Here is a 25,595-nt window from a genome sequence, read left to right as displayed (position 1 = left end):
AAAACAGGAGAAAGGCATTCAAACAGATATGGCCACAACTCTTAAACTCTGAATCATCTTTACATACATTTGAGCAGAACTCAAAGGCTTCAGTTGATCAGTATCAAGCTAAAGCGGAAAAAAAAAAAAAAAAAAAAAGAAAGAAAGCTCCATCCCAGCCTGTAAGGCTAAAAATCTTATTATATGACAGCTTCTCATTTGCAGATGTTAAGAATTTTTTTTCTGGAAGGAATTCTTAAGCAAAGAAGGGGATCAAAACTTTTGCACTCACTTGTAAAAAACAAATATAAACTCATGTTTACTCAAATTTTTATTTTCCATTGGCTGGTGTATTCTGCTACACCTAAAAGTAGAGCAGTTCCCACAACATAAATGGAAACAACATAAATGGAAAATGTTGGAACATGAACCATTACATTATTAGTACAACTTTTTAAAAAATCTTTAATATAAAATGCATCACACCAGAAACACCAAGTAAAATTCAGTCTTTCTCTGGCATGTTCTCACTCACATACACACAGCACTATTTACATCCACTCTCAACTGAACCATTTGCTCTTCTTGACGAGTGAGTCCTTAGAGTTCGACGTGCCTGTGAGTTTCTTCTTGTACTGTTCGACCAGACGGTCAAAGTGATCGTCCTCTCTGTTCTGGAACTTCCTCTTCACTGGTTTAGCATTCTGAAATCAAGTAAAACACAAAAACGTACATAATAACCACACTAGAAATGATTCTGATTATAAAGAAAATGCACACGTTGTGCCTCATTTATACATAACAAGTCTGTAAATTGTTTTAAGGAGCAAATGGGAGCTCCTGAATTTGTGCAAATTTACACATTAGGAGCCACACACACACAAGTTCTACTGGAATGAGCTAGTGCAATTTTTTTTACATTGATTACCTCGTTAAGTTTCATAAATTATTTATTTCAACTGAATTGCACACATAAGTTTAATGAAAATCTTGTGAAACTTGGTCATTTCATATTACTAACTTAAAAGAAAGCAATCCAAAAAAATCCATAAATTAAGACATAAGACTAGCCATTGCAATTAGGACAAACAAAACTGCTGCTGTATAAAAAGAGGAGGAGTTTGTGTGTCTGTTAACCAACATGCCATGTTTACGATCCACTCATTGTCAGGTATTTCCCCCTCGCACTGAGCGCTGCACGCAGAAGCTCTCAGCTCATATAGCAGCCCGCAGCGCTGCAGCGCATTCTTCCGTGTTGTCAAGTGTTTATTTACGTTGCCACGTGTGTTTTGTTTTGATTCATTTCCTGTCTCCTCCCATGTCTCGTCACTGGTTGTGTCCCTCGTGTGTCTTGATTACTGTCACCTATTTTCAGTTTGCCCCTTAAATTGCCTATTAATTAGTTTGTGTATTTAAGCCCTTGTGTTTCTTTGTTCGTGGAGAAGTATACGCTCTGTGTTCTTCTGTTCCAGTCATTACCAAGCCTTTGTATTGTTATTGCTATTCTGGTTCTTGATCGTGTTTTTAGTTTTCTCGACTCGCCTGCCCTGGTCTATGCTGTTTGTTGATTGCCAGACCATTGCCTGCACCTTGACCCTGCTTTGGGATTTCATCTTTTTTTTGACTGCTACGCTTAATAAAGCCTTGCATACCTGCACTTGCGTCTGTACCTGCCTGTCTGACACTCATTTAGTCATCATACTGTTGCTGTCAGCTCTCTGTGAGCTTTGCCTTTTATGAAGTTTTGTGGTCATCACTAAAACGTGTGCCGAGAAGGCGACTGGTAATTTACAGGTAATTGGTATTTATTAGCACACGAGTACGAAGTCAGCGTTACTGAAACTTTTGTACAACTCTGTAGTATGGTTTGGCCTATGAAAGCATTTACAACTGAGGCACAATGGTTTTATTATTTTACGGCTGTGTTTTTGTACACATGTTCATGAACAGTGAGAGTAGCGTGTCGGAAGGTATCTTAAAAAACTTAAAGAAACTCTTTCTCTTTCATTTCTCACACCACTGAAGTGTGCTAAAAATTTACAGCAGTTTTGGAGTCACGGACAGACGCAGGTTTAAGCAACACCAGATTAAGAGTGTCCTAAAAAGCCTAAAATTTAAGACTGTAAATTAGATTTTAGGGCAATTTAATACATAAAGCCTTTCATTCATAAAAGGTATTTTCAGACTTTTTAAAGTCTTTTTTAGGGACCCATGGACACCCTGGTGTATTCTGAGAAACATCAATTAGATGTTAATGAGGGTCATCAATTAGATTTGACATGGGGCCTAATTATGACAGAGCAAACACTATTTGGACCAAAAAAGCATTTCTGATGTTAACATGAGCATGTTTTTTGTTGAGTATACACATACACACACACACACACACAGGTGAAAGGCTATTGCCTATATGTCGATATAGATTTCAGTAGGTTTTGGTGCGTCTGTATTCTATAATTCACATTTTTTCAGATTCTACATTATGGAAGATGGATATGGGCCGCCATATACTGATTCCAGCTGTAAGGAAAATAACTATAAAGTGCTACACAACATAGCATTTCTCTTTCAGAGAGACTGAACTATGCAAAGATGTAGAATAACATGTTCACCTGTTTCTTATTTTGATTGGGTTTCTCCATCGAGGGGAGTCCCTTTCTCTCCTTCCTGCTAGGGACCGTCTTCACTTTTCTAACTTGGACAGTCTGTTTACCTTTATCCCGTTTCCTGTTCCAGTAAAAGAACACATCAGTTTAAATCAAACCATGTGAGAGAGTCAGTATTGCTCAATCAGCATGTAATAAAAAATCACAGAGATCAAATCAGTACCTGATCTTTGGACCGATGTGTGAAGGCATGGGAAGAATCTTCTGGCGTTTTTTGCCATCTCCCAGCTCGACATGCTCCACTTCTGGTGTGGTTCTGAAGCCCGAGTAATGGCTGCTCAGAGCTCCCTGTTTCTTCTCGCTGCCTTTCTGAGCTCCTGCTGACTGCTGAACTGCAGCAGAGGCCTTTTTAGGAGATTTCTCCTGAGGCTGCTTATTTCCATCTTCCTGAAATCCAACTTTGTTCACTTTTTTCTGTGATTTGATAATTGATATCAAGTTAGAGATACAAACAATTAAACTGTTTTTATACTACCATGCCCTGTGGCTTCCTTCATAAACCTGATAAATAATTGAAAATTTCCACCCAAACAATAGGAGAAAACATTTCTCTGTTCTAACAAAAAACCTCCTTGTCCTTAAAAAGACCTTTTAAAATAATAGTATTTTCTTGAAAAATACATGCCAAAGGAATTTTTTAAATAAATGCAAACAAATGTTCATTCTTGAAAAACTCTGCTTTGCTAACCATGTCCTGTTTCCCTGGAGTATAAATATGAGATTGCACACGTGTAAAATACCCAGTGCAGGAAAAAGCCCATAGAGGTAAATGATAGAGAGGGTGCACTTGTGCAGTTGTCTATTATACAATTCGTTCCATCGTGATGTTACCAATTTGGCATCCAAAATGGAACACAATAATCAGTATGCATAGAATAGACAGCTGGCAGTGTACACATTACTTAAAAATTTCAGCACAGCTTCAAACTAGCTTCAATACTAGCAGTACTGGTAGCTACTGCTGAGTGCTGGTCCACAAGAATTTGTTACAATGAGGGTGAGGCGAGATGGCAAGCCTAGGAGAGTGTACCGAAGTTGGCAACAGTGGCCTTGCACCTGTGGACTGAAACATAACGAGCTAAGTGGCAACACCTGAGGTGTCATTTTAAGCCAGAAATAGAGCTCCAAAGTTGCTTAAAATGCCCAACTTCCATGGCCTCTTTTTCAGGCACCATAGATCGCAGAGGTGTGGATCTGTGTCGTTTAAAAGCTAGTGAAGAGCAGTTATAATATGGAGCATGTTCGTCATTGCGATCTGGACTTTCTGTTTTGGTAATGGCAGGAGGCTCTCCACCAAAGAATGTGATCACATGACCAGTACACACACACACACACACACACACACACACACACACACACACACACACTCTTATCTATATGGAAAAACCGAAAACTTTCAATAAAAAAAGGATGGATGGTTGTTGATCTGCACAAATCAGGTAATGGCTATAGAATAGATAAGCACTGAATACAATTAGGTCCACAACAAAAAGTTTTACATGTCTAAAACAGATCAAATTCGTCAGAAAGTGGACTCATGAGCGCACTGCCCCCAACCCAGTGAGGATGATGGCGGGAAAAAAAAGCCCAGAAATCACTACTGTAGAATTTTTTTAATTGCACAGTTTAGCTGATTCTTGTGCTTGTCAAGTTTTAAAATGTTAACTGCCACTTTCATAACAACACGCTGCCTGAAAGCATTGCAAGAAAGGGACCCTTCCTGACAGCGTCTATAAAAATGCAGCACCTGACGTACACAAGTGCCATTACAATGATAATTGGCATTGTGTGTTGTGCTCAGATGAGACCAAAATCTTTTTGGTCAAGGACACCGTCAGCATGTTTCATGACATAAGAGGAAAAGCACGTTATCCAGTGCTAAATATGGTGGTGGATGATTGGGGTTGTGTTGCAGCTGGTGGCCCCCTTGTGGATGTTTATGGCATTATAAATTCTGCTAAATACCAGGATATTTCTGCCAAAAACCTGGCAGCCTCTCCTAAGAGGTTCAGACTTGGCTATACATATGAAGAGAGATATCCACAAGATGATGAACCAAACATACTTCCAAATCAACACAGAAATAGTTAAAGAAACATAGAATCAATATTTTATAGGATCCATCCCCATATTTGAGCCCTACTGGGGGAAAAAAACAGCTAAATAAATAATACAATAAACTCTTTTGTATTCTGTTCATCATATTGTGTCTACGAGTTGGCTATGACGTTTGGCTACTGATTTTGGCATGCAGAAATAAACTAATGTGTCTATTATTAGGATTTTCAAAACATTATTCAAAAACCTGCCACAGTGACAGCAGTGACCTGTTTCTGTGCATGCATCAGTGGAAAAATCTGATACGCCTGTCTTTTTTCTAACATGGCACCTGTTTTTTGGTAGGACACGACACGCTGACGATGAGATCGTTTTAATTATTTTAATGACTTTATCTACATACTGCTGCTTATCATCCATCTGAGGCCTGTCTTGATAAAATACAGCCAAAGTTTTGTGGACACCTGACCATATGTGTTGAACATTCCAGATTTAGTCCCCTTTCACAATTATAATAATCTGAACTATTCTGAGAAGGCTTTCCAAAGATAACTGTGTGCTTCCAACTTTGTGGCAATAGTTTGGTTAAGGCCCACATGCGGGTGTGATGGTCAGGTGTCCACATACGTTTGGCCATATAGCATACATTCTCCTCTGAGTCGCTCATAAAAAGTAAATAAAACAGCATCTCTTTAAGCTTTTGCAGTGTGTGTGAATGGCTTTGTAGCATGTAAACGAAAAACACTAACAAAATGTTTGAAAGATCCCATAATGCTGTGCAACGTGACTTTGATTCCCAAGCCTTTATTTTTCAGTTAGATAAGGTAACATTAGCTAAGCAAACTACTTCAATAGCTAAGATTAACGTAGTGCTGTGTTTAGGTAGCTGGCTAGCTCAGTTATTGATGCATATTTATTTATTCACACACGTCTAGTTTTTGGCATTTGAGTTGAAACAGCTGTACTGTGATTCCAATACTACTTACAATCAGGCATGATACACCAACGGTTTTTTTTCTCTTAAAAATATACTCCGTTCAAACCCGATACAGTACATTTGGTAAAATCAATGCACTCGTACCGTAATTAGCAAGTCTACCACCTTTCTTCTAATTCGAAACAAATAGCCCCAAATATCATTACGGTCAGACTGACTGGTTCTGAAGAAGAGATTACTGAGGAACAGATTGTTGAGGAACAGATGTTCATGATACAGCACATCTCTCACAGCAGACACGGGGCCGTCTTTGATTAATTTCTTTCATCCAGATTTTAGAATGGAGTTTATTCATTCGGGACTTTGCTTATATGATTAAGGGAGCATAGTGGGTTAAATTCGATGTGATTTACATAATGATCCTCACCTTTTTGGCCCCAGAGTCAGAGGCAGATGTCATTTTGCTCTTCTGCTCCCTCATAGCCTTCAATTTTAACTTCCTCCCATCCTCCAGCGAAAACTCCACAATGGGCCTCTGAGTAGAACACAACAAAGGAAACAAACCACACACACACACACAGACACACACACACACACACACTTCAGGAACACTGTTGCGACAGGCACACTTTGGCTTCAAGCAAAACATTCCTCAATGTAATTTCAGGGCAATTGAAAGACAGGTTCAGGAAATTTCAAAAGTAATTATTCAGCTTATTTTCTGGAAAAGAAAATCCATTAAGTGTTCAACAGGAAAATGTGCTGGTTTGTGGCATGCAAGGCTCTGACTGAAAAGGAGATAAATAATCATACTTCTAGGAAGCTGCCATCTATTCAGAAAAAGTCCCTGAGTGATTACAGATCATCAAACAAACAGTTAATACTCTATACACAAACCGCAGCACTTAAGTAAACAGCCTTCATTAGGACTTTAAACAAATTAACTTCCTCCCACTGCACACAATAAGACTGTATTTCTGCCTCATCACGTAACACATACAACACAACACAAAAACCTCATCATATAACACATAGTGTTGAGTGCAAATGTTTGTACAACCCCCAGACCCCCCCAGCCAATATGAAAAAAACAGCCATTTACAGTGCTGAAGGGGGAAAAAATCCAACACTCTTGCATATTAATCTTTATAAATAAAGTCATCTTTCATGGTATCCAAGACTTATTTTAAAATAAAATTGTACGTTGTCTTTTTTTTTTTTTTTTTTTAGTTGGTCTATTTTCACTTTTTAACATTTTTCTACACTGTCTACAATGCTATTTAACTACCTGTTCTCTACACTCTGCTCAAACAGATTAGCTTCCAAAGCTTCAAATTTAATGCTTCTACCTCCATCATTGCCATCCTGCACGTCACCTCATAGATCACTAACTAGCTAAGTCTCTGCTGCATCTCAGCGCTACTGCGTCATACAGATTTCTCAGGAATATGATTACGACATGACACTTACCACATGGAAAGTGGTGAGTGAATAAAGAAACTTAGCTGTTTTTAGGAGCTAAGAGTGAAACCTGATGGTTATCCCTTAGATTTGAGATTGCTGAAATTTTCATCTCCTATTAAATGCTACTGGAATTGCGCCAGCAACGTTCGGCTGTGACGGCAGCATGGCACACAACCGCTAACTTCTCACGTAAATAATGAAAATACAGCACCAACCAAAACAGCACCAGAACTATGAAACACATCACAAATATTTCAAAATAAACATATTTAACCTGTTTTAGGGTGGAGGTTTCCTTAACTTTCACTGATTTTCCTTCATTATCTAAAACAAATTTTTTAAAAAAATCAAATACTGTATTTTTTTTAGGTGCAAAGAATTATCTGTTTTGTATGCATCACATCACTGCTGTAACTATGACATCTCTGATGCCATATACTGCCTTCTTCAAATCAGGTATAATAATCAAGAGGTTCGTGGCATAACATTTTTTCAAACTATTTTTCTGCTAATTTCACCTTGTTTAGTTTGTTGTTGTTTACGTTGCTGTAACTGTAAACTACAGGCCCATTTAAAACATTGGGGAATGCAAACTTTTGCACTCAACTGTATGGAACAGGAAACGGGCTTGACCTCTTGCCCTTCTGTGACCTTCGTCACTGGACTGACCTTGTTGGCCGTGAAGATGTTGGGGTTGTTGTTAAGGTGACGCAGGGCTTGGAGGGCGTGTTCATGTTCCTGAAACTCCACAAAGCCGTAACCCAGTGAGTGACCCATCGGCTCGCCACGCACCGGCTTCCTGTCATACATCACATGGCACTAGAAGAGAGACAGAAAGACAGAAAGTGGGGTCTATAATGCAGAATATTATTTATTTGATAAGGATAACAAGTATGCACCAAGAATTTTTAACAACGGCACAGACCAGATCAGATCAATTCCAGCATCATATCAACACAATACTACCATCTAGTGTTGATGCAATGCGACAGTGCAGTCTACTGTAATTCTGTTACTGTCATTTATTTTAAAGTAATGTTTTCCCATCCTGTGGTGTTGTGTAAAAGTTTACACATAAATCCATACACACATTTACACATGAAATTTATGTGCACATGCCCAAGCCCCTTATCCTGCCTCGTCTCCGCCCAGAGAGCAAGGTCACACCCAGAAAAAATACAAATGTATGAAGAAAAAATTGAAAAAATAGGATAAAAATAGTAACAAAAAAAAGTAAAGTAGGATTATTAATACTTTAAAAGCCAGAATAAATACTTTTCTTTGATGGTAAGAAATCTGGTATTATTTGTTAACAGAAATTATCCAATTAATCCAATCAGCCAATCACGTTGCAGCAGCGCAATACATAAATCATGTTGATACAGTTCTTCAGTTTATGTTCAGTTAACGTTCACATCAAACATCAGAATGGTGAAAATGGTGATCTCAGTGACTTTAACCGTGTGTAAAACACACATCAGTCTTTGTGGAAGATGAACTACAACAGAAGAACACCACATCAGGTTCCACTCCTGTCAGCCAAGAGCATGAATCTGGGGCTACAGTGAGCACAGGATCACTGAAACTGGACAGTGGACCTCGTGCCCTGTACGTGAAAGATTTTATGCCAGTGACTGTAACCAAGAAGACAAAATATAGCTCAACATATAAAAAAGAAAATAATGAAGTAGACCCTATATGATATATACTGAAGGAAAACATTAAATAGTGAGCACATCATATCACAGCATATTTTACCCTGTGCTGTTATTATTGAACGTGTTTACTGACATAAAAACGCAAAATACTATATCTACAGACTCACAAGACAAAGGTTCATGATCTCAAAGGTCTAGGTTCACCGTGATAAAGTCAGCACAAAACAAAGTCACAGCTACCAAAACATCAGCTTTCACATCCTTTCCCCTTCAGTGAATAACGTTTCTGCCAGACATCTTATTCATGGTTGTCTCAAAAGTCTCCATACATAGGGGAAATGAACACTTTCTAGCAAAACTTCCAAAATTTTTCATATTTAGTTTATATTATATATTTTTTCAGATAGCCTTTAACAAAAAAGAACATATTGAAATCGTTCTCATGACTGGATCGGGAAGCTGTCGCAAGGTTGCGATGAACTTTAACAGGAAACACGGCAAGCACATCACACACGTCACTTGTGTTTATTATTTTATTATGAAGTGTCGTGTGCAAACCGAGAAGTGGACGTCCACGAACATCCACTGACGTAGACACAACTGACATGGTGCTGGCAAACATCGTCCCCTATGTATGGAGACTTTTGGGACACCCTGTATATTTGGAATTTTAGTGATGTGTCATATGTGACGTGTGATGTATTGCGCATTCATTGTATAAGAAAATATACTTGTGTACTTGTATTTTCCTTGCAATTTTTGTATTATCATTCAATACTAGAAAAAAACAGCTAATTTTAACTGACATCAAAGTTAAAAAAGATCGTTGGCCACCAGATCAGTGTCAGCACGATTGGCAGAGGCACTTTGTCCCGTTCCCTCAACTATTGGAGAAGCCATAACAAGTGTGTGAATTGTTCCTAATTTGACATTAGGTCATGGTGAGTAATATATAGTAATATAAAGCGCACTATAATTAAACACTTCCCAGCACTATAAACAGTAAGCAGGCTGCATATTTGTGGCGTCATTTCTTTATTCCCTCAGGCCCGTACAGGCTAGACGTTAACCATTTACCAAGACTCCAGCCATCACAGACAGCCTATTCCACATCACTGCTTCTCAGAATGAATTAATCATGAGGTAAGACAGGGCATCTTGCCACAATATTAGCTTCACACATTTAATAATCTGCACACTGATGAAGTAAAAACGTTTTCTGTTAACATGAGCAAATAATTTCTCAGAAGAAAACTTTATTGTGATGTGAGTGCAGTGGATTTCTCTGCAACGTGTCGTTGCCGCAAATTACGCTTAAAGCCGTCATGTTCACTGAGATATTAAAATATCCTGGCGGTAATTCTTTGCCGTTTGTGGTTGGCATTTAAAAAACAAAACAAAACAAAACAAAAACGTGTATACACATGGCTGAAAGTTTGCTTCATGGCACACCTACAACATAATTTGAAAACTCAACTTTAAGAAGCCATAAATACAGTTAACCTAGGCAATGTGAAAATGTTTAGATTTACTTTTTAATCTTGCCTTGGCTATCTTCCTGCAAAGATCATGTTGTGTAAGCAGCCAGTTTAACAAACTACTTTCCTAATCTTGACTTGAGACAGCAATATATTATTAAGTCTGTTATTTGTGATAGAAATATTACCTAAGGACTCTGTTGTGCTCAACTATACTGCGATTCATGATTTAACCAATGTAATGCTCTCCTCTGAACTATCAGGATTGTAAGCGGGAAGTGCTTAAAGGCCCCCCCCCAAAAAAAACACGCGTCATGACTCATTAATTATGAACCACTTATTTAGACTCATATTTTTGCTAAGGTGTGTGTGTGTGCATGTGTGTATTTTGGGAATGCTACCTCCTTGATACGGACACCCTTTCCTCCCCCTGCGGCGGACAGGCAGAGTTTGAAGAGACGCTTGCGGTCTACACTTTTGGGAAGGTTGTGAACACACAGCCGAGTTTGAGACACAAACACATTCACGTCCTTCAGCTTTGCCTTCTTCAGCTCTGCAAACTAAACACACAAGCACACAACCATATCACTGAATAACAAGAGACCTTAACACAGCCACTGATATGATACAGCTTTAGAGGTTTAGCTTTGAAATTAAAATCAAAATAAAAATATCCAGGAAATTGCAAGGAAATGTCTAGGTTATGGCAGTTAGCTGTGCCGGCTGACCTACCCTCGCCCTCTTGGCCATATCAGATTCAGAAACTCCTTCTGCTGCTTTGGTTCCAGCACGGATCACTGAATACAGGAACAGGTAAAAGAGGAGTTGGAGGACATCACGATGAGGCAGTGAAGAGATAAAAATGTCAGGTGTAGCAAAACTATTCAGGCTAAATTTGCCTTTACTTTATATACACCACACTTGTATCACTCAGATTGGGAGATTTTTGTGACAAAGTGTGAAAACAGTTTCTTTGTATATTGTGTTGTTCATCTGTCCATCTTAAAGTATATTATTCAATAACTAATACGAATGATTCATTATTTACAGTAAAGCTAATAGGAACAATATGTAGTTATGAGACCCACCAACAGATACAGGAGTTTAGGGGGTTTCCTATACGTTTTTATTATTGTTCTTTATTTAAAAAAAAAAAAAAAAAAAAAAAAAAAAAAAAAACACATCCCACCCAGGATAACAATTTTGAAAAAGCCACAGCTTTTAGGCACATCTTTAGCTATAGTAGTTGGAAAACATGTTTTGAAAACTGTATTTTTTGCTGTAATAGTTACAACTTTAGTTACTCTGATGTCTATCTGTAAGAATTGTGATGTGAATTATATCTTTTTCTGGTTTAAATATTGAATAATAATGCTCTTGCAAACACTTTTAGTATTTGTATTCAAGTAATAACTTGTTGTTTCTTTAAAAAGATTTCATTTAACTGGTTCAGTAAGACTGTAAAATTGTAGAGCGCTCTTGGCTTTATAGTTAAAACACTTTCCCAGACTCAGAGCCATGTTATTGGTTGCACTTACAGCCCTCTCTGGCGAGGTAGAGGTTCCTGGAGCCTTTGTGAGTTTTCACTTTCTTGCTCTTCAGTTTGGAAGCATCTTCTCTGCTCACTGCCAGCACGATGTTCAGCTTCCTGCCATCCACCTTCACACCGCCAGCCTGCAACACACAGAGCACGAGTCAGAATCCAGCACAGACACAGTGCACGACTCGGACACTGGGCCAGGACAAAGCACAGGAAACCAGAGCAGCTGAGGCTTAGGGAAAACCCTCACATGCACGGACGCACATACACGCTCACACATCCACAAACAAACAAGCCCACACGCGCATCCACACAATCACACACACCTACACAAACACACGCTCATTTAGACTCACCTCAGATTCCGACTGTGCTGCTGCTAGACACTTCTCTGCTGCCTCGTTTGTTTTGAACTGAGCGAAAGCACAGCCTGGACAAAAAGAGAGAAAAACAGAGTCAGCAGGGTTTGTCTGATATTCTGGTGGGCCACAGTGGTCCTACAGAGGGCCATCAATATACTTATTTAAATAAGTGCAAAAATATTATTAGGCAAATTGAAATATATTTACATGCTATATTATTCGTCAGGGTTTTTAGTCAAAACAGATCACTACTGAGATCGAGTAGAGATTGAGATGGAGTAGATCACTATTTGAGTCGAGTGTTTACATCTAATACTTTTAAGTCAAATCTAAATCATGTTTTGTGAAGTGCTGATTGGCTTCTTACCAAATCAATACAGGTTATTTATAGGCTGTAGTGTACCTCAGTGAGGCCCGACAGTTACATCAGCTCCGCTCTGCTGAGGGCCACAGGAGCTTTTCTTGCCGTGTGAGTTGTAAACAAGCTTAGTAACCCAAACACAGACTGCACCAAGGCAGCCTTCTTTCATTTGCACTGACGCATAGGAAATGTTTTAGTAACTGATTTGTGGAAACTGCTGAGCGTTATAACGACTATAAAGAATCTCCAAAGTGAATCAAAAGCAAGTTCAAAACACATAAAAAATTAAGAATTATTCTTTCGATCAGCACAAACTATTAGAGTTCATACTTATTATCTCTCTCTCTCTCTCTGTATATATATATATATATATATATATATATATATATATATATATATATATATATATATATATATATATATATATATATACACTAAACTAAAAAAAATCTTTTTAAGGATCCATGGAAATTCTGAATACTGGAGACTTGTGCAATCAATGCAATATGCCCAATATTAAATAAAATAAACACTCATGGATTTTTAAATCCTTCTGCATGTGTAATAAAACAGCACCAACCTTTCGAGTGTCCCGTTTCAGGATGCACCACAACCCGCACATATCTGAGTTCACCAAACTGCAGGAGAACCTCCTCAATGCCCTCCTCTTCTGAGTCAAAGGACAGGTTTCTAACAAAGACACAGAGAAAGAGGTTTCTGAGAGTGATGCAGAGCTGATGTGTGTTTGGGGAAGCTTTAGTCTGCAGAGATTAACACTAAATCAGGAGTAGAGGCTGGACAAGAACAAGAGCACGTCTGACATCTTGAGTTCCAGCCCCTTCATCATTGTTAATAATTAACTTACAAAGGATTGTTAATTTATTAGGTACACCAACTTAACAGGCGTACCTACCATAGGTGCATTTTGGTACGCATAAACATCTGCACACATCATTCCAGATTCATGTCGATTGGCTCATCTCATGTTTTTATCAGTGGCAAAAAAAAAAAAAAAAAAAAAAAAAAAAAAAAACACTGCTGTTCTGACATATTTTTGAGTGACACCTCATACTAGCATGCTCAGATTTTAAACTGCAGAACTCCTACACAAAATGTGTAAAGGTTAGGAGGTCTGGATAAATGTCAGTGGACATCATGGCAGTGGAAGATTGTGTAGAAACCATCAAGTCTTCATACTGGACATGTCTATTAGACATGCCTTCTCTTTACAATCAGGGTGTTTTAACATGCATTTGAATTGCATGCTTGTGCATACTGCTGCAAAATTTATCATAATATCAACATGATCATATTGCTCAGTCCTACTTAATAGTACATATCTTTAGTGATGCTTACCTGATAAATACTGTTTTTCCCTCATTCACATCTGAAGGGAGAGGATTCTTCTGTTTCTTCTTCTTGGCTGGAAAGAGAAGGAAACAAGGAAACAATCCCCCAGAGCAGAGCCAATTAAGTAAACAAACTGCTACATTCAGTCTAAAACACAATACTTATTATGAATGAATGAATGAATGAATCATACCATTTTCCTCCTCATCATCATCGTCATCATCTTCATCATCCTCATCCGTATCCTCGTCATCTGATGCATTACTGTCTGCTTCCAGAGACTCAGAGTCACTATGCTCTTCATCCTCTTCATCCTCACTGTCTTTGCTGTGATCATCATCATCATCGTCGTCGTCGTCATCATCACCATCATCATCATCATCAGATGGTGATCCTGCCTCAGACTCGCTGTGAGAGTTCTCCTCTGGCTGTGCTTTAGACCTTAAAATAAGACAGTCCTCATCACACTGCTACATTCAATCATTTCAATCCTTTCATAAAGCAATGACACAGTGCTAGCTGTCTGAGGTAATACACACAGCACTGATTACACAGTATAGCTATTCACACCTTCAAATACTACATAATACTTACTTACCAACAGCTAAACACCTGTCTAAACAGTACACTGCTCTAATGTGAGCTGGATAAGTAGTGAGTTTAGCTAATCTTACCTCTCCAGCAGTAGCTATTAGAAGAGTATCTAGTTACTCGACAAGCTACAGAATGTTATGCTAAGTATATATGTAAATAAAACAAAATACACGCAGGCTAACGTTAAGTTAACTATCATCTAAAACTATCATCATAAACCTATTATCCAAGTCTAAGTAACGAAAACAAAAGTGTTGAATACTTATATCCCGTCACTGTATTTATCTTTTCGTCTGTCCATACTAAATAAAATCTCATCAATGTTTCAGGATATATTAATTCTAAATCAAACAAGCATACACACATACACGCATAACACTGTTTTACACGTTTTTGATCAAGACAAAAGACATGTTTAGCTCTTACTGTTTCTCTGCAGGCTCATCTTCCTCTTCCTCTTCATCAGCCTCTGTCACTTTTTTTCCAGCCTCTTGTTTACCTCCTGGGATAAAAAGCACGCTCAGTTTCACATCAGGAAAAATGTTTAGCGACGTACCATAAACAGAAAGTGAACACGTACCCGAGGCCGAGCCGGCCTGATTAGCCATGAACTTGTCTTTAGACACGGCCCAGTCTACAGCAACCTTTCTGTCTGTGTAAACGAGAGACGGACTAAAGTTAGACTGTAGCATTTATGAATGTTGATATGATCAGCGGGGAAAAAACTGGGACTGGGCATGCGGGAGAGGGTCTCACCTTTAATTTCTTTCAGGTTAGTTCCTGCGAGGGCTTTTCCTGCTTCCAGCATGTTTTTAAACTGGACGAAGGCAAATCCTCGTTTCTTTCCATCTACACACAACCACAAAACAATATTTTTTCTTTTAGCAACCAGAAACCAGGTAATGATGAGGTAAGAGGATCACTAATGTAAGTAACAGCAGTATAAGGCTCATTTTACACCAGAAGCAGTTCATCAAATACTCATTCATTTCTGTTCACTGGTTTAATAAATATGTGTTAATGTAAATATGTGTCATGACCTGGGAAAACCCTTAACATGGTGAAATTTTGACATTTTTCTACTATACACATGTGGCAGTCTGCAAAAAAGGGTCAAAAAAGGAAGAAAATTATTTTTATGCCAATAATATACAAATAGTTTTACCAAAAAAAAAAACGATGCACAATTTTTTTTTTTTTTTTTTTTAAATTTAGGTTACATTCTAATGCTGCACTGGCGTCTGCCTGAAATGATCATGCTGTGAAAGGAGCCAGTTTTGTAAATGCACTTGTAAACATTTAAAACCTGTGTATATTGATGATAACGTGATGGCGCAGAAGCATCACTGACATTTTGACATTTTGACAGCTGGTATCTGATTACAAACTGAATTGATTAAGCTTATACATTTGGCTCTGGTGCGTATCTATCAATTATCAAAGCGTAACATTCACTGCATAAGCTAGCAAGATTTTATACATCTTTAGGCAGATTGACTCTTTTTACTGATGTTTTTGGTAAACTGGCTCCTTACACAACATGATCTTGGCATGACAATATCCTAGGCAAGATGAGAACATAATTTTAACTATGATGGTGAAGAATATTTATGATTTCTTAAAGTTGAGGTATAAAAGTATGTTATTGGTAGAAAAACCCAATTCGGCCAAAAACCTGATTTTCCATCTTTTATGCAAGAATCGTGTTGCAAGAGTTCAGCCACAGAGAAATCTGATGGGTTTTTCCAGACCATCACACACTGATCAGACTGTCAGATATTACAAACATGCATTATCACTCTGATATACTACACTAGCTTGAACTGTCGTGAAGTATGACTTTTAACACCAGAGTGAAATATAGCCCATGTGTTGATTATACAATAGAAATACACTGCATAAAAAATAAAATGCAAGCACACGCATCTGGTGTAAAATGGCACACTGATTAATATGTAAAATGAGCCTAACAGCTTTATTTCATCACATCACCAAATGCGCTTGTACCAAATAAGCAATAACAAACAGATCTTCATCACAAACCTTTATTTCCGATACACCCCTAACTAATAATTCAGTGAACATTACCTGGTTTTAGAGGGATCTTAACTTCCAGCACTGTCCCATACTTTGAAAAGACTTCCTTAAGATCAGCCTCAGAGCACTAAAAAAAAGCAAATAAATAATTTCTTTATTTCGAATGCTAAGTGTTCAAATACTATAATGAAATAAACAAATACTATAGGTTTCACTAAAGAAAAATCAAAAGCAACCACAACATTTTAAATATAGAAAAGACTAAGATGATCCAAAATATGTGGTAATGTACAGGGTGTCTGAAAACTCAGGAACTAATGGGAATATTTTCAGCAAATATGTCGATCTGAATATGTTGAGCAAAAGCCTCAAAAACCTGATAGTGCAGCTAAGAAAATGCGTAGCACGTAAGGATGAACATGTAGAGCGTTGTAAATTTACGTTGTAAATAATAAATACAAAATTAGGTATATTAAAACTGTACTGTTTTCACTGAGTATTATGTAATATCCATCCATCCATCCATCCATCTTCTGTACGACTTATCCTGCACAGGGTCTCAGGGAAGCCTGGAGCCTATCCCAGGGAACTGGTGGCAGAAGGTGGGGGACACCCTGGACGGGGTGTCAACCCATCGCAAGGCACAATCTCACACACACACACACACACACCCATTCACACACTACGGACAATCTGGAAATGCCAATCAGCCTACAGCACATGCCTTTGGACTGGGGGAGGAAACCGGAGTACCCAGAGGAAACCTCTTGAAGCACAGGGAGAACATGCAAACTCCACACACACAGGGCAGAGGTGGGAATCAAACCCCCAACCCTAGAGATGAGAGGCAAACATACTAACCTCTAAGCCACCGTCCCCCCATTACATAATATCCATATTCAATTATATTTTAACTGGAATATTCTGTGCCAGACTTGTAACTACATTTGCAATCACGCTTCACAGCGTTTCACCTCGTCACAGTCACTTACTTTGAAACTGAGATTTCGGATAATAAGCCTGGCCTTCATCTTGTTCTTCCTCAGACCTTGTGACTTCTGCTGGCTTTTCACCTCTGAGGGTTCTCCGGGACTCTCTGTTTCTTGCTCAGCTGGGCAAACGTTAAAAAAAGTAAGACAGAAAAAAAAAAGACCAAGAATTGGAATTAAAGCAAATACAGTAACTGAAATACAACTAAACATGGCACTAAACATGGCACATACCTTTTTTGTTCTTTCCCTGCTTCTTTTCATTAGGTTTTTTCTTTGCCTGGACCACTGATATTTTTTGCCCGTCGTAGTCCTTTATTTCTCTGAGAGCTCGCTGAGCATCTTCTGCCATGGAGTAAGTGACGTAGCCTATCCCACGGCATTTCTCTGAGCCTGAATGGAAGAAGACACACTAGACATTAAGGTTTAATCATACTCACATACAAGACAAAACAACATCTCACTGCTATGTGCTTTTATGTGCTTATTTAACTTAATTTTAATGTAACTTTGTTTTCAGTTCTTATTGAAAACAAGAACTTGTTTTCAGCCTACAGCACATGTAGACTTACAAACTTATAGATGCTTGATTGTTCTGAATATGTGAACTTTAAAATTTGACATTCAAAACAAAAACATACAGTAGTAGTGTGGTTTTTGATACTATGAATTTTAACGGTACACTATACAGCCAAAAGGATGTGGACACTTGACTGCTGCACTCATATGTGCTTCTTCCCCAAAAACTGTTTCCACAAAGCTGGAAACACACAATTGTACAGAATGTCTTTGAATTTCCCTTCACTGGAACAAACAGACCCAAACCTGTTCCAGCATGACAATCCTCCTGTGCACAAAGAGAGCTCCATGAACACATGGGTTGCCAGGTTTGTAGTGGAAGAACTCGGGTGTCCTGCACAGAGCCCTGATCTCAACCCCACTCAACACCTTTGGGAAGAACTGGAACACCAACTGCACACTAGACTTCCTCGTCCAACATCACTGTCTGACCTCACTAATGCTCTTGTGGATGAATGAGCACAAATCCCCACAGCCACACTTTAAAATCTAGTGGAAAACCTTCCCAGAAGAGTGGAGCTTATTATAACAGCAAAGGGGGACTAAGTCTGGAATGGTATGTTCAATGAGCACATATAACTGTGATGACCATATAGTGCATTTTGATTTCATTGTGAAGAATTCATTAGGGTGGACAAATGGAGGACTAGTGGTTAGGCCTCGGCGCTCTCACCACCGTGGCCTGGGTTCAATTCCCGGCCAGGGAACCTACTCCAGACACTGGGGTTGCACACGACAGTGCGCTCTCAGTGCCAGTCCCAAGCGCATATAAAAACTGGGGAGGGCTGCGTCAGGAAGAGCATTCGGCGTGTCAAATCAAATATGTGGACCAACTTGTGGATCGAATATGTAGATCCGCTGTGGCGACCCCTAACAGGAGCAGCCGAAAGAAGAACAATATTAAGAATTCCTTAGCTTTTAAAGATATTTGAATCTTTATGTCTCATATTTACTCCACGAATATTGACAGCAGTCCAGAATTTCCATGTTTTCAGTAAACTGAATGGGATTAAAATTATGCAGTCACACTCATGCATGTCTTATAAAAATGATGTCCATTGCCTTGTCTAAAGATTATTAACAATGTTAACATGAATCTAGAGTCAAGTGTGATTTTTTTTTTTTTAATTCTGTTAATAGATACAAAATATTTTGTCTCTACACTTTAAGACAGTGTAACTCTATTGAATTTTCAGCTCAGGAGAGAAAAAGTACTGCACACATTTATTTCTACACTGCAAAAAAAAAACCACATTATATCATAAATATGTGATGAGCTGTTGATGCACTCAGTCTGTGCAGTCATCATTAGAGGATCAGTGAGATGTTTTGGTATGAAAGGTGCCTACAGGAAGTCTGAAAGCACTCTTTACCTTTCTCTCTGACCACAAAGCAGCGCTTGACAGGTCCTACTTCAGAGAAGATCTCCTCCAGGTGCTGACTGGACGCTGATGCGGGTAAATTCCGCACGAATAAAGTCAGTGCTGCCATCCTGCCTGTGTGCGCTGCTGCTGTGTGTATTACACCTGATCCCTGGCTTACAAACCTCAACCAGTTACCCTGAGAAAGACAGGCAGAGTGGAAATGATCACCTGGCCAAGCAGACAGCTGTCTAAACTGCCTCGCTTTGCTGCAAAGACTTTCTAAATACAAACTTTAGACTTTCTATTATTATCATTCGTTCACAGGCATGACTGTAACACAGCACACGTTTTCTACGAGGCGGACATCTTGGATGTTTTTCCTACCCGTAGTACACAAGTCCCACCCCCTCCCTGTGATTGGCTAGTTATTAATATTTGCGACAGGTTTACAGCTTGGATAGTACAATCATCCAATCGGTGATGTGAATTATAAGATAGTAACCAATCGTAGCACAGGAGGTGGGATTTGTTCCAAAACGGGTAGGAAAAACGAGGCTGACACGTTTGAGTCAAAACGGAAGTTGTGATGATTTCACTTCCTGTTTTAAAAGGCAGGCAAGTGAGAACAGCAGCGCCACACACTGGAAAAACAATATAAATATAAAATACAATATTTTATATATATATATATATATATATATATATATATATAGAACAGGTTTGGGCCCTTTGGTTCCAGTGAAGTGAAATTATACAACAGTTAATTCAGGTTCACTGATTTGATTGGGCAAGAGGTGTACTTATATTTAGTCGAACCACACTGAATCTTTTTCACTGTGTGTATCACTCCACTTATCTGTGTTCACCACATAAAATTCCAGCTCTAGCAGCAGTCCCACTGAAACCGTTACTACAGTAGAGTTAGCGACATCATCAGAGGACATGGCGAACAATATATTTTAAATGAATACGTCTGACTTAAAATATGAATGCTGGTCAGATGAAGATGAAAACCTTTAACAGGAATGTACAAATCATTGTGAGCTAGCCAGCAAGTCGACAAGCTATCAGTGTGTGCGGCTTCCGCCGAACAAAAATAAACAAATTATTTGGCCATATTGTATCCGAAATGTCAGTTACTCTATATTAATTTCTTATTTATAAAACTTTTGTAACTTGTGCAGTTGTATATATATTGAATATCAGTGATTACCTGCAACAATGGTGATCCATGATTGGTCATTGGGAAGCAACAGTGAGCAGCAATTGATCGATGGGAACAATGGTGAGCAGTGTTTAGTCGTCTAAAACAATGGTGAGCAGTGATTGGTCGTCTAAAACAATGGTGAGCAGTGATTGGTCGTTGGGGTCATCGTGTAAGTGCAAGGCTTTACACACTGGTCGTAAGTCAACTGAATCTGGTCTCTCAACTGATGTGTTGTGAACTGGAGAGCCATTATGAGTGCAGGACTTGGCACTAAGCTCTTCTTCTTTTTTTTTTTTTTTTTTTTTTTTTGTTTAAACAAAAGACATTAAAGGAGTCTAAAAAAAGTCACCAACACAGGTTTGATGAAGCCATGAATGCTTTTTACAAGTTAAAATCTCGTAATGACCATAATTCCAACACGACGTGAAGGCACTATAATGCAGAAGGATGCCATAGGCTGATGGCACACAAAGCTACTTCTAGTTATAAATAAATACAGGACTACTAACAGTACTAGAATACTATGTTTACATTTGTTACATGTTTGTGCTCGGTTAAAGTGACCAGTTAAACAGGATAATAACTCTAATCTAAATTAGAAATATAATAAAATATAATAACCTTTGTAGTGATGGGTTGTGAATCTAAGATTGTGGACCCCCTTGATATGCTCGATGTGACCTCTAGGGACACTACTGTGTGAACCACTGTTTTATACTCTTCATCAGAAACTGATCCTCATGCTAGTATAAGAGTATAAGACTAAGAGTACTATCAAGCTAAATCGAGCTGGTACAGTGATGGTAAAACAGTATTAGAATACTACATGACAGCAGTGTGTCAAACAGTAGACTGCTTTTTACTTAAAAACAAAACTCTCTCAAATAAAAATATTTATTAATAAAATACTGCATAGGTTTAGTGTCCTGTAAATTCAAAGTTATACAGTAATGCACCTTCAAATATTAGTGCTTCTTAAACATTTCATGTTGTGAAAAAAAAAAAAAAAAATCATTCTCAATGTGTCAGACATCAGAATGTTTCTTTACATTGAACCACGTGTTTTTAGGCAAATTTGAAATATTGAAAAAGGAATTCCCCCTAAAGTGATGCAATGAAATGAAGTTCCTGGTACTGTACTGTACTGTACATTATCATGATAAATTATTGTGTCCCTGTTACCAAATGTTCACATTTTGGCTTTTAGAGGTATCATGTTGAGAGAACAGAGAAAGTGTTCTAGGACTGACAGGTACTCCTGAGGATGGGCGCGCAGATGCCCGGCATGGATAGACTCCTCCCACTTCTTACTCATCACAATAATACCCCGCCTCTTCCAGTATTCCAGCAGCTTCTGTATGACCGCCGAGTCACACAAGACATCGTTGCCACAGAAGAAGTAAAGCGCAGGAGAGGTCAGAGGCGTGTTCCAGAACACGTCAATACTTGCGTTGAAGTAGTCCACCGTCTGCCGCTTGAACACGTGGAAGTAAAGGAGGCTGGCGCGCTTCACAAGGAACTCAGAACGAGGGAACAAGTTCTTACTCACACCTGGAGTGCAACAAAAGCGGTCAAATTGGTAACAGATAATGTGAAGGTAGTCATTCTTCTTCTATGACTGAATCTAAAATGTCTCTATCATGTCTCTCTATTAAGTCTATAGTGCACTATTAAACTTCTAGAGTAGTAGCGAGTAGTGAGTAAAAAAATAGCGAATAAACAGCCATTTGAGATTTAACCTAGCTGTGAGTCAAGGGGATTTTCAAATTCAAAAAAAGTTTGTGACAATGAATTGAAAGTGGCAGTTTTTACATGGATCCCTGTTCATGTAAGAAATACGAATATCAGTGTAACTGTGGGTAAATACAAATATTTAGTCTGTCTGTGTCAGTATTACATGATAGGCTCTTTAGTAGTTATATTTTTGAATACTAAATGCAAATGTACAGTCCCAGAAAACAAACATCTTATCTTCTCATCTATCCATGTGCCAAGGTTTCAACATCAGTCAAAAGTTAAAACTTTTAGGGGTTTTTTCCTTTCAGAAATTCTTCTTTCCATTCATGTTTTCTCATGTGCAAAATTCAGATAAAACTCATTAACAGCTGATATAAACCATCATTCTGCCTCTTTACACACCTATAGCCATGCGTTCCAGCGAGCCGATAACCAGGCTGTCGTAGATCTGCCCTCTGACTCTGTCGATCAGGCCACGATAGCGCCGAGTGTCTTTGGCCACGTGAACGAGCAGCTGAGCGAATGTGAATCCTCCGATGGAGAAGGCATGAACCACCAGGGGGCGCCTTGAGAATTGCTCGCTCTCCAGCAACTGCAGCACTTGTGCACCGTGCTCCAGGCCCCAGCGAGGCCACAGGAAATGACCCACGTTGCTCTCCACCACTAGCACATCGAAGCCTGTTCTAAGGTAGATCTCGCAGTACTTGGCCTGAGACTGAGGCCTCGAGCCGAGCCACGGCAACATCAGAAGCAGCGGCTTGGCCTGGCCACTGACAGCAGGTTTCACCGTACTCTCATTTACATAGAATGTGATGCCTTTGCTGAGGTGGTGAGTCGTTACGCCCTTCAAGGGCCCGTCATCAAAAGGCATCACACTAGAAGACCTAAAGAAGTATATATGATATTCACTATATAGTGTACTATACTGGGAGGAGATGTTTTATTGTCAGGTCCTAAAGCATAGCAATAAGCAGCATGAATATATTTGATTTACTGTAATAAATGATTTACTGTGTTGTTTGACCTGAAATTTAACACAAACACACACTTGCTAATAAAGCATTTTCTCCACATCTGCTGTTCGCAACCTCACAGCTGTATGTGCAGCAATTTTGCAAGTTATATATCTTATGTATTTGTAGTTTAATCTAATAAAGTAGAAACTCATCTTCACAGTCATTCATTCATCTTCAGTAAGCACTTCACCCTGGTCAGGATTGTGGTCAGGGTTTATCCTGGAAACACCAGGTACAAGGCAGAAATACACACTAGATAGGACGCCGGTCCATTACAGAGCACCGTTCACACACATATTCACCGATCATCTACTCTGCTGCCTGCACCATAAACTATATTTGAAAATCTCTACAGCTGACAAATTTCTTCCAATTCTTCATTTATACTTTAAACCTCTCGCCAGTACTACCTGGCGCCCAAAACAGTCCTGAGTTTTGCTGCTCCCTCACTGACGTGCGTTTGTGTCAGACAGACAAGCAAAAACATGCTTTCGTGCAGCTTAGTTCATGGGAACACTACGGCTTTAAATGAAGTGTCAGTTTGGGAAATTATATTCTCTAAACTCAGACATGATACATGCTGGAATATGGATATGGGGCAGCATGGTGTTGTAGCAGGTAGAGCCCCAGTTCGATCCTGAGCCTGGGTTACTGCCTGTGTGGAGTTTCACACGTTCTCCCCGTGTCTGTGTGGGTTTCCTCTGGTTCTCCGGTTTCCTCTCACCTCCAAAACAAGCATATCAGCAGGTGGACTAGCTAGAGTAAATTGCCCCTAGGAGAATGTGTGTGTGAGTGTGTGTGTGTGTTTGCATGGTGTCCTGAGGCAGACTGGCAGCCCATTCTGGGTTTATTCCTGAGCCTCAGTATTCCCAGGATAGACTCAAGATCTACAGCAACCCTGAACAGGATAAATCACTTACTGAAGATAAATGATCAGATAAATTATAAATGAATAACAGAACCTTATTTAAAGCAGAGCCAAATGATAGCTCAGTTATAAATGATGTATGGGGTAAAGTTAACTGATTTATCAAGTGTTTAATGGTGGCTTTTGCTCTGCTTTCACTAACTGCTTTACCAGTAGAGGTGACCTTTGAATGGAGGATGTTAAGTGTTTATGACTTTACTACAAGCATACAAATCAAAACATACACTGTCAAAAGCGGTAGTTAAAGGAAATAGTTAAATATTTAACATTTTCACTGCGGTTAATAGCATAATTCATGTGGTCGTGTTGACAAAAACAAACAAACAAACAAACAGTTAGCCAAAACCCGTGCTAGCAACGCAGATGTGTCACGAAAACCTTTAGTAACTACATACACTTCGGTAATATTCACTTCGAAAACGTATAGCTGTGCATATTTTGCATTTTTTAAATAGTTAAAGTGGTGAAAAAAGGCTACAAGCAACATCCTTACCTGCTTCCACTTAAAAAAAAAAAGCAAAATGTCAACACTAAACAAACGGAAGTATTAGCTAGCTATATGCTTCATGCCTCTGCTCCGCCTCCACAGCTGTATGAGTGCATAACATTACTGAGAAAAGCCCTTCACTGGACTGAGGGACAGTAACACGGTACAGAGGCTCAGCTCCGAGTTCGAAGATAGCAAACGCTGTAATTCAGTTACACAACACAATACAGAGTTTACAGGCTTAACAACATTTAAGGCACTACTTTTGAACAAACATACTAGACTGAGTTATCTTTATTTAAATACCTGGTCGCGCTGGGTTTGGAGACAGCTGCACATAAATCACGGTAAATGACATTTTTATAATAAGGTCGGAAACCTCTGAGCAGTACAGAGAGGAAGCCATGTTTCAGCCGAGAAAACCTCAAAACTGCCTTAGCAGCCATGTACAGTCTTCACAGGTCACCCAATAGCCACGCCCACAAGCTACAGCCACACCCATGAAATGACTTGAGCTCTGTGATATGATGTATGCAGTGACTGCACCACGTACACAAGATGGCCAAAAATATTTGGATACCTGACCATCACACCCATATATGTACCCAGTCCAAAACCATGGGCATTAACACTGAGTCAGTCCTCCCTTTACAGTTATAATAACCTCTACTCTTCTGGGAAGGCTTTCCACTAGATTTTGGAGTGTGAAACACATCGTTGAGGAGAGAGATCAGAGGAGAATGACCAGACTGGGTTACGCTGTCTACAGTAACTGAAATAAGCACGCTTTACAACCGTGGTGAG

The 25,595-nt window shown here is 39.0% G+C and overlaps 2 protein-coding genes across 3 annotated transcripts; both read right to left on the bottom strand.

Annotated features, from left to right (window-relative positions):
- Positions 1–297: 297 nt before the first annotated feature.
- On the bottom strand, positions 298–19,973 carry rbm28 (RNA binding motif protein 28). The gene is made up of 19 exons (XM_053234973.1): positions 19,426–19,973; positions 17,708–17,866; positions 17,477–17,595; positions 16,536–16,611; positions 15,204–15,296; positions 15,028–15,099; positions 14,874–14,949; positions 14,047–14,294; positions 13,860–13,926; positions 13,084–13,193; positions 12,137–12,210; positions 11,779–11,914; positions 10,973–11,037; positions 10,642–10,800; positions 7,774–7,923; positions 6,068–6,175; positions 2,809–3,059; positions 2,592–2,706; positions 298–683 (listed from the first exon to the last, which is right to left on the bottom strand). Exons 1-19 carry the CDS (start codon positions 19,541–19,543, stop codon positions 543–545), a joined length of 2,337 nt encoding a protein of 778 aa, XP_053090948.1. The 5' UTR covers positions 19,544–19,973; the 3' UTR covers positions 298–542.
- Positions 19,974–21,503: 1,530 nt separating this feature from the next.
- Positions 21,504–25,350, bottom strand: si:dkey-5i3.5 (uncharacterized protein LOC565091 homolog). Of its 2 annotated transcripts, none has more exons than XM_026927023.3 (3): positions 25,098–25,350; positions 22,763–23,244; positions 21,504–22,174 (listed from the first exon to the last, which is right to left on the bottom strand). In XM_026927023.3, exons 1-3 carry the CDS (start codon positions 25,235–25,237, stop codon positions 21,813–21,815), a joined length of 984 nt encoding a protein of 327 aa, XP_026782824.3. In that variant the 5' UTR covers positions 25,238–25,350; the 3' UTR covers positions 21,504–21,812. The 2 variants fall into 2 exon arrangements, with proteins under 2 accessions (XP_026782824.3, XP_026782825.3); XM_026927024.3 differs by lacking the exon at positions 25,098–25,350 and adding an exon at positions 24,798–25,061.
- Between the last annotated feature and the right edge of the window lie 245 nt (positions 25,351–25,595).

This window comes from Pangasianodon hypophthalmus, chromosome 6, assembly GCF_027358585.1.
Source record: "Pangasianodon hypophthalmus isolate fPanHyp1 chromosome 6, fPanHyp1.pri, whole genome shotgun sequence".
Taxonomy (NCBI): domain Eukaryota; kingdom Metazoa; phylum Chordata; class Actinopteri; order Siluriformes; family Pangasiidae; genus Pangasianodon; species Pangasianodon hypophthalmus.
Note: the sequence above shows the minus strand (reverse complement) of the source record. Positions and strands in the feature narration are given on the sequence as shown.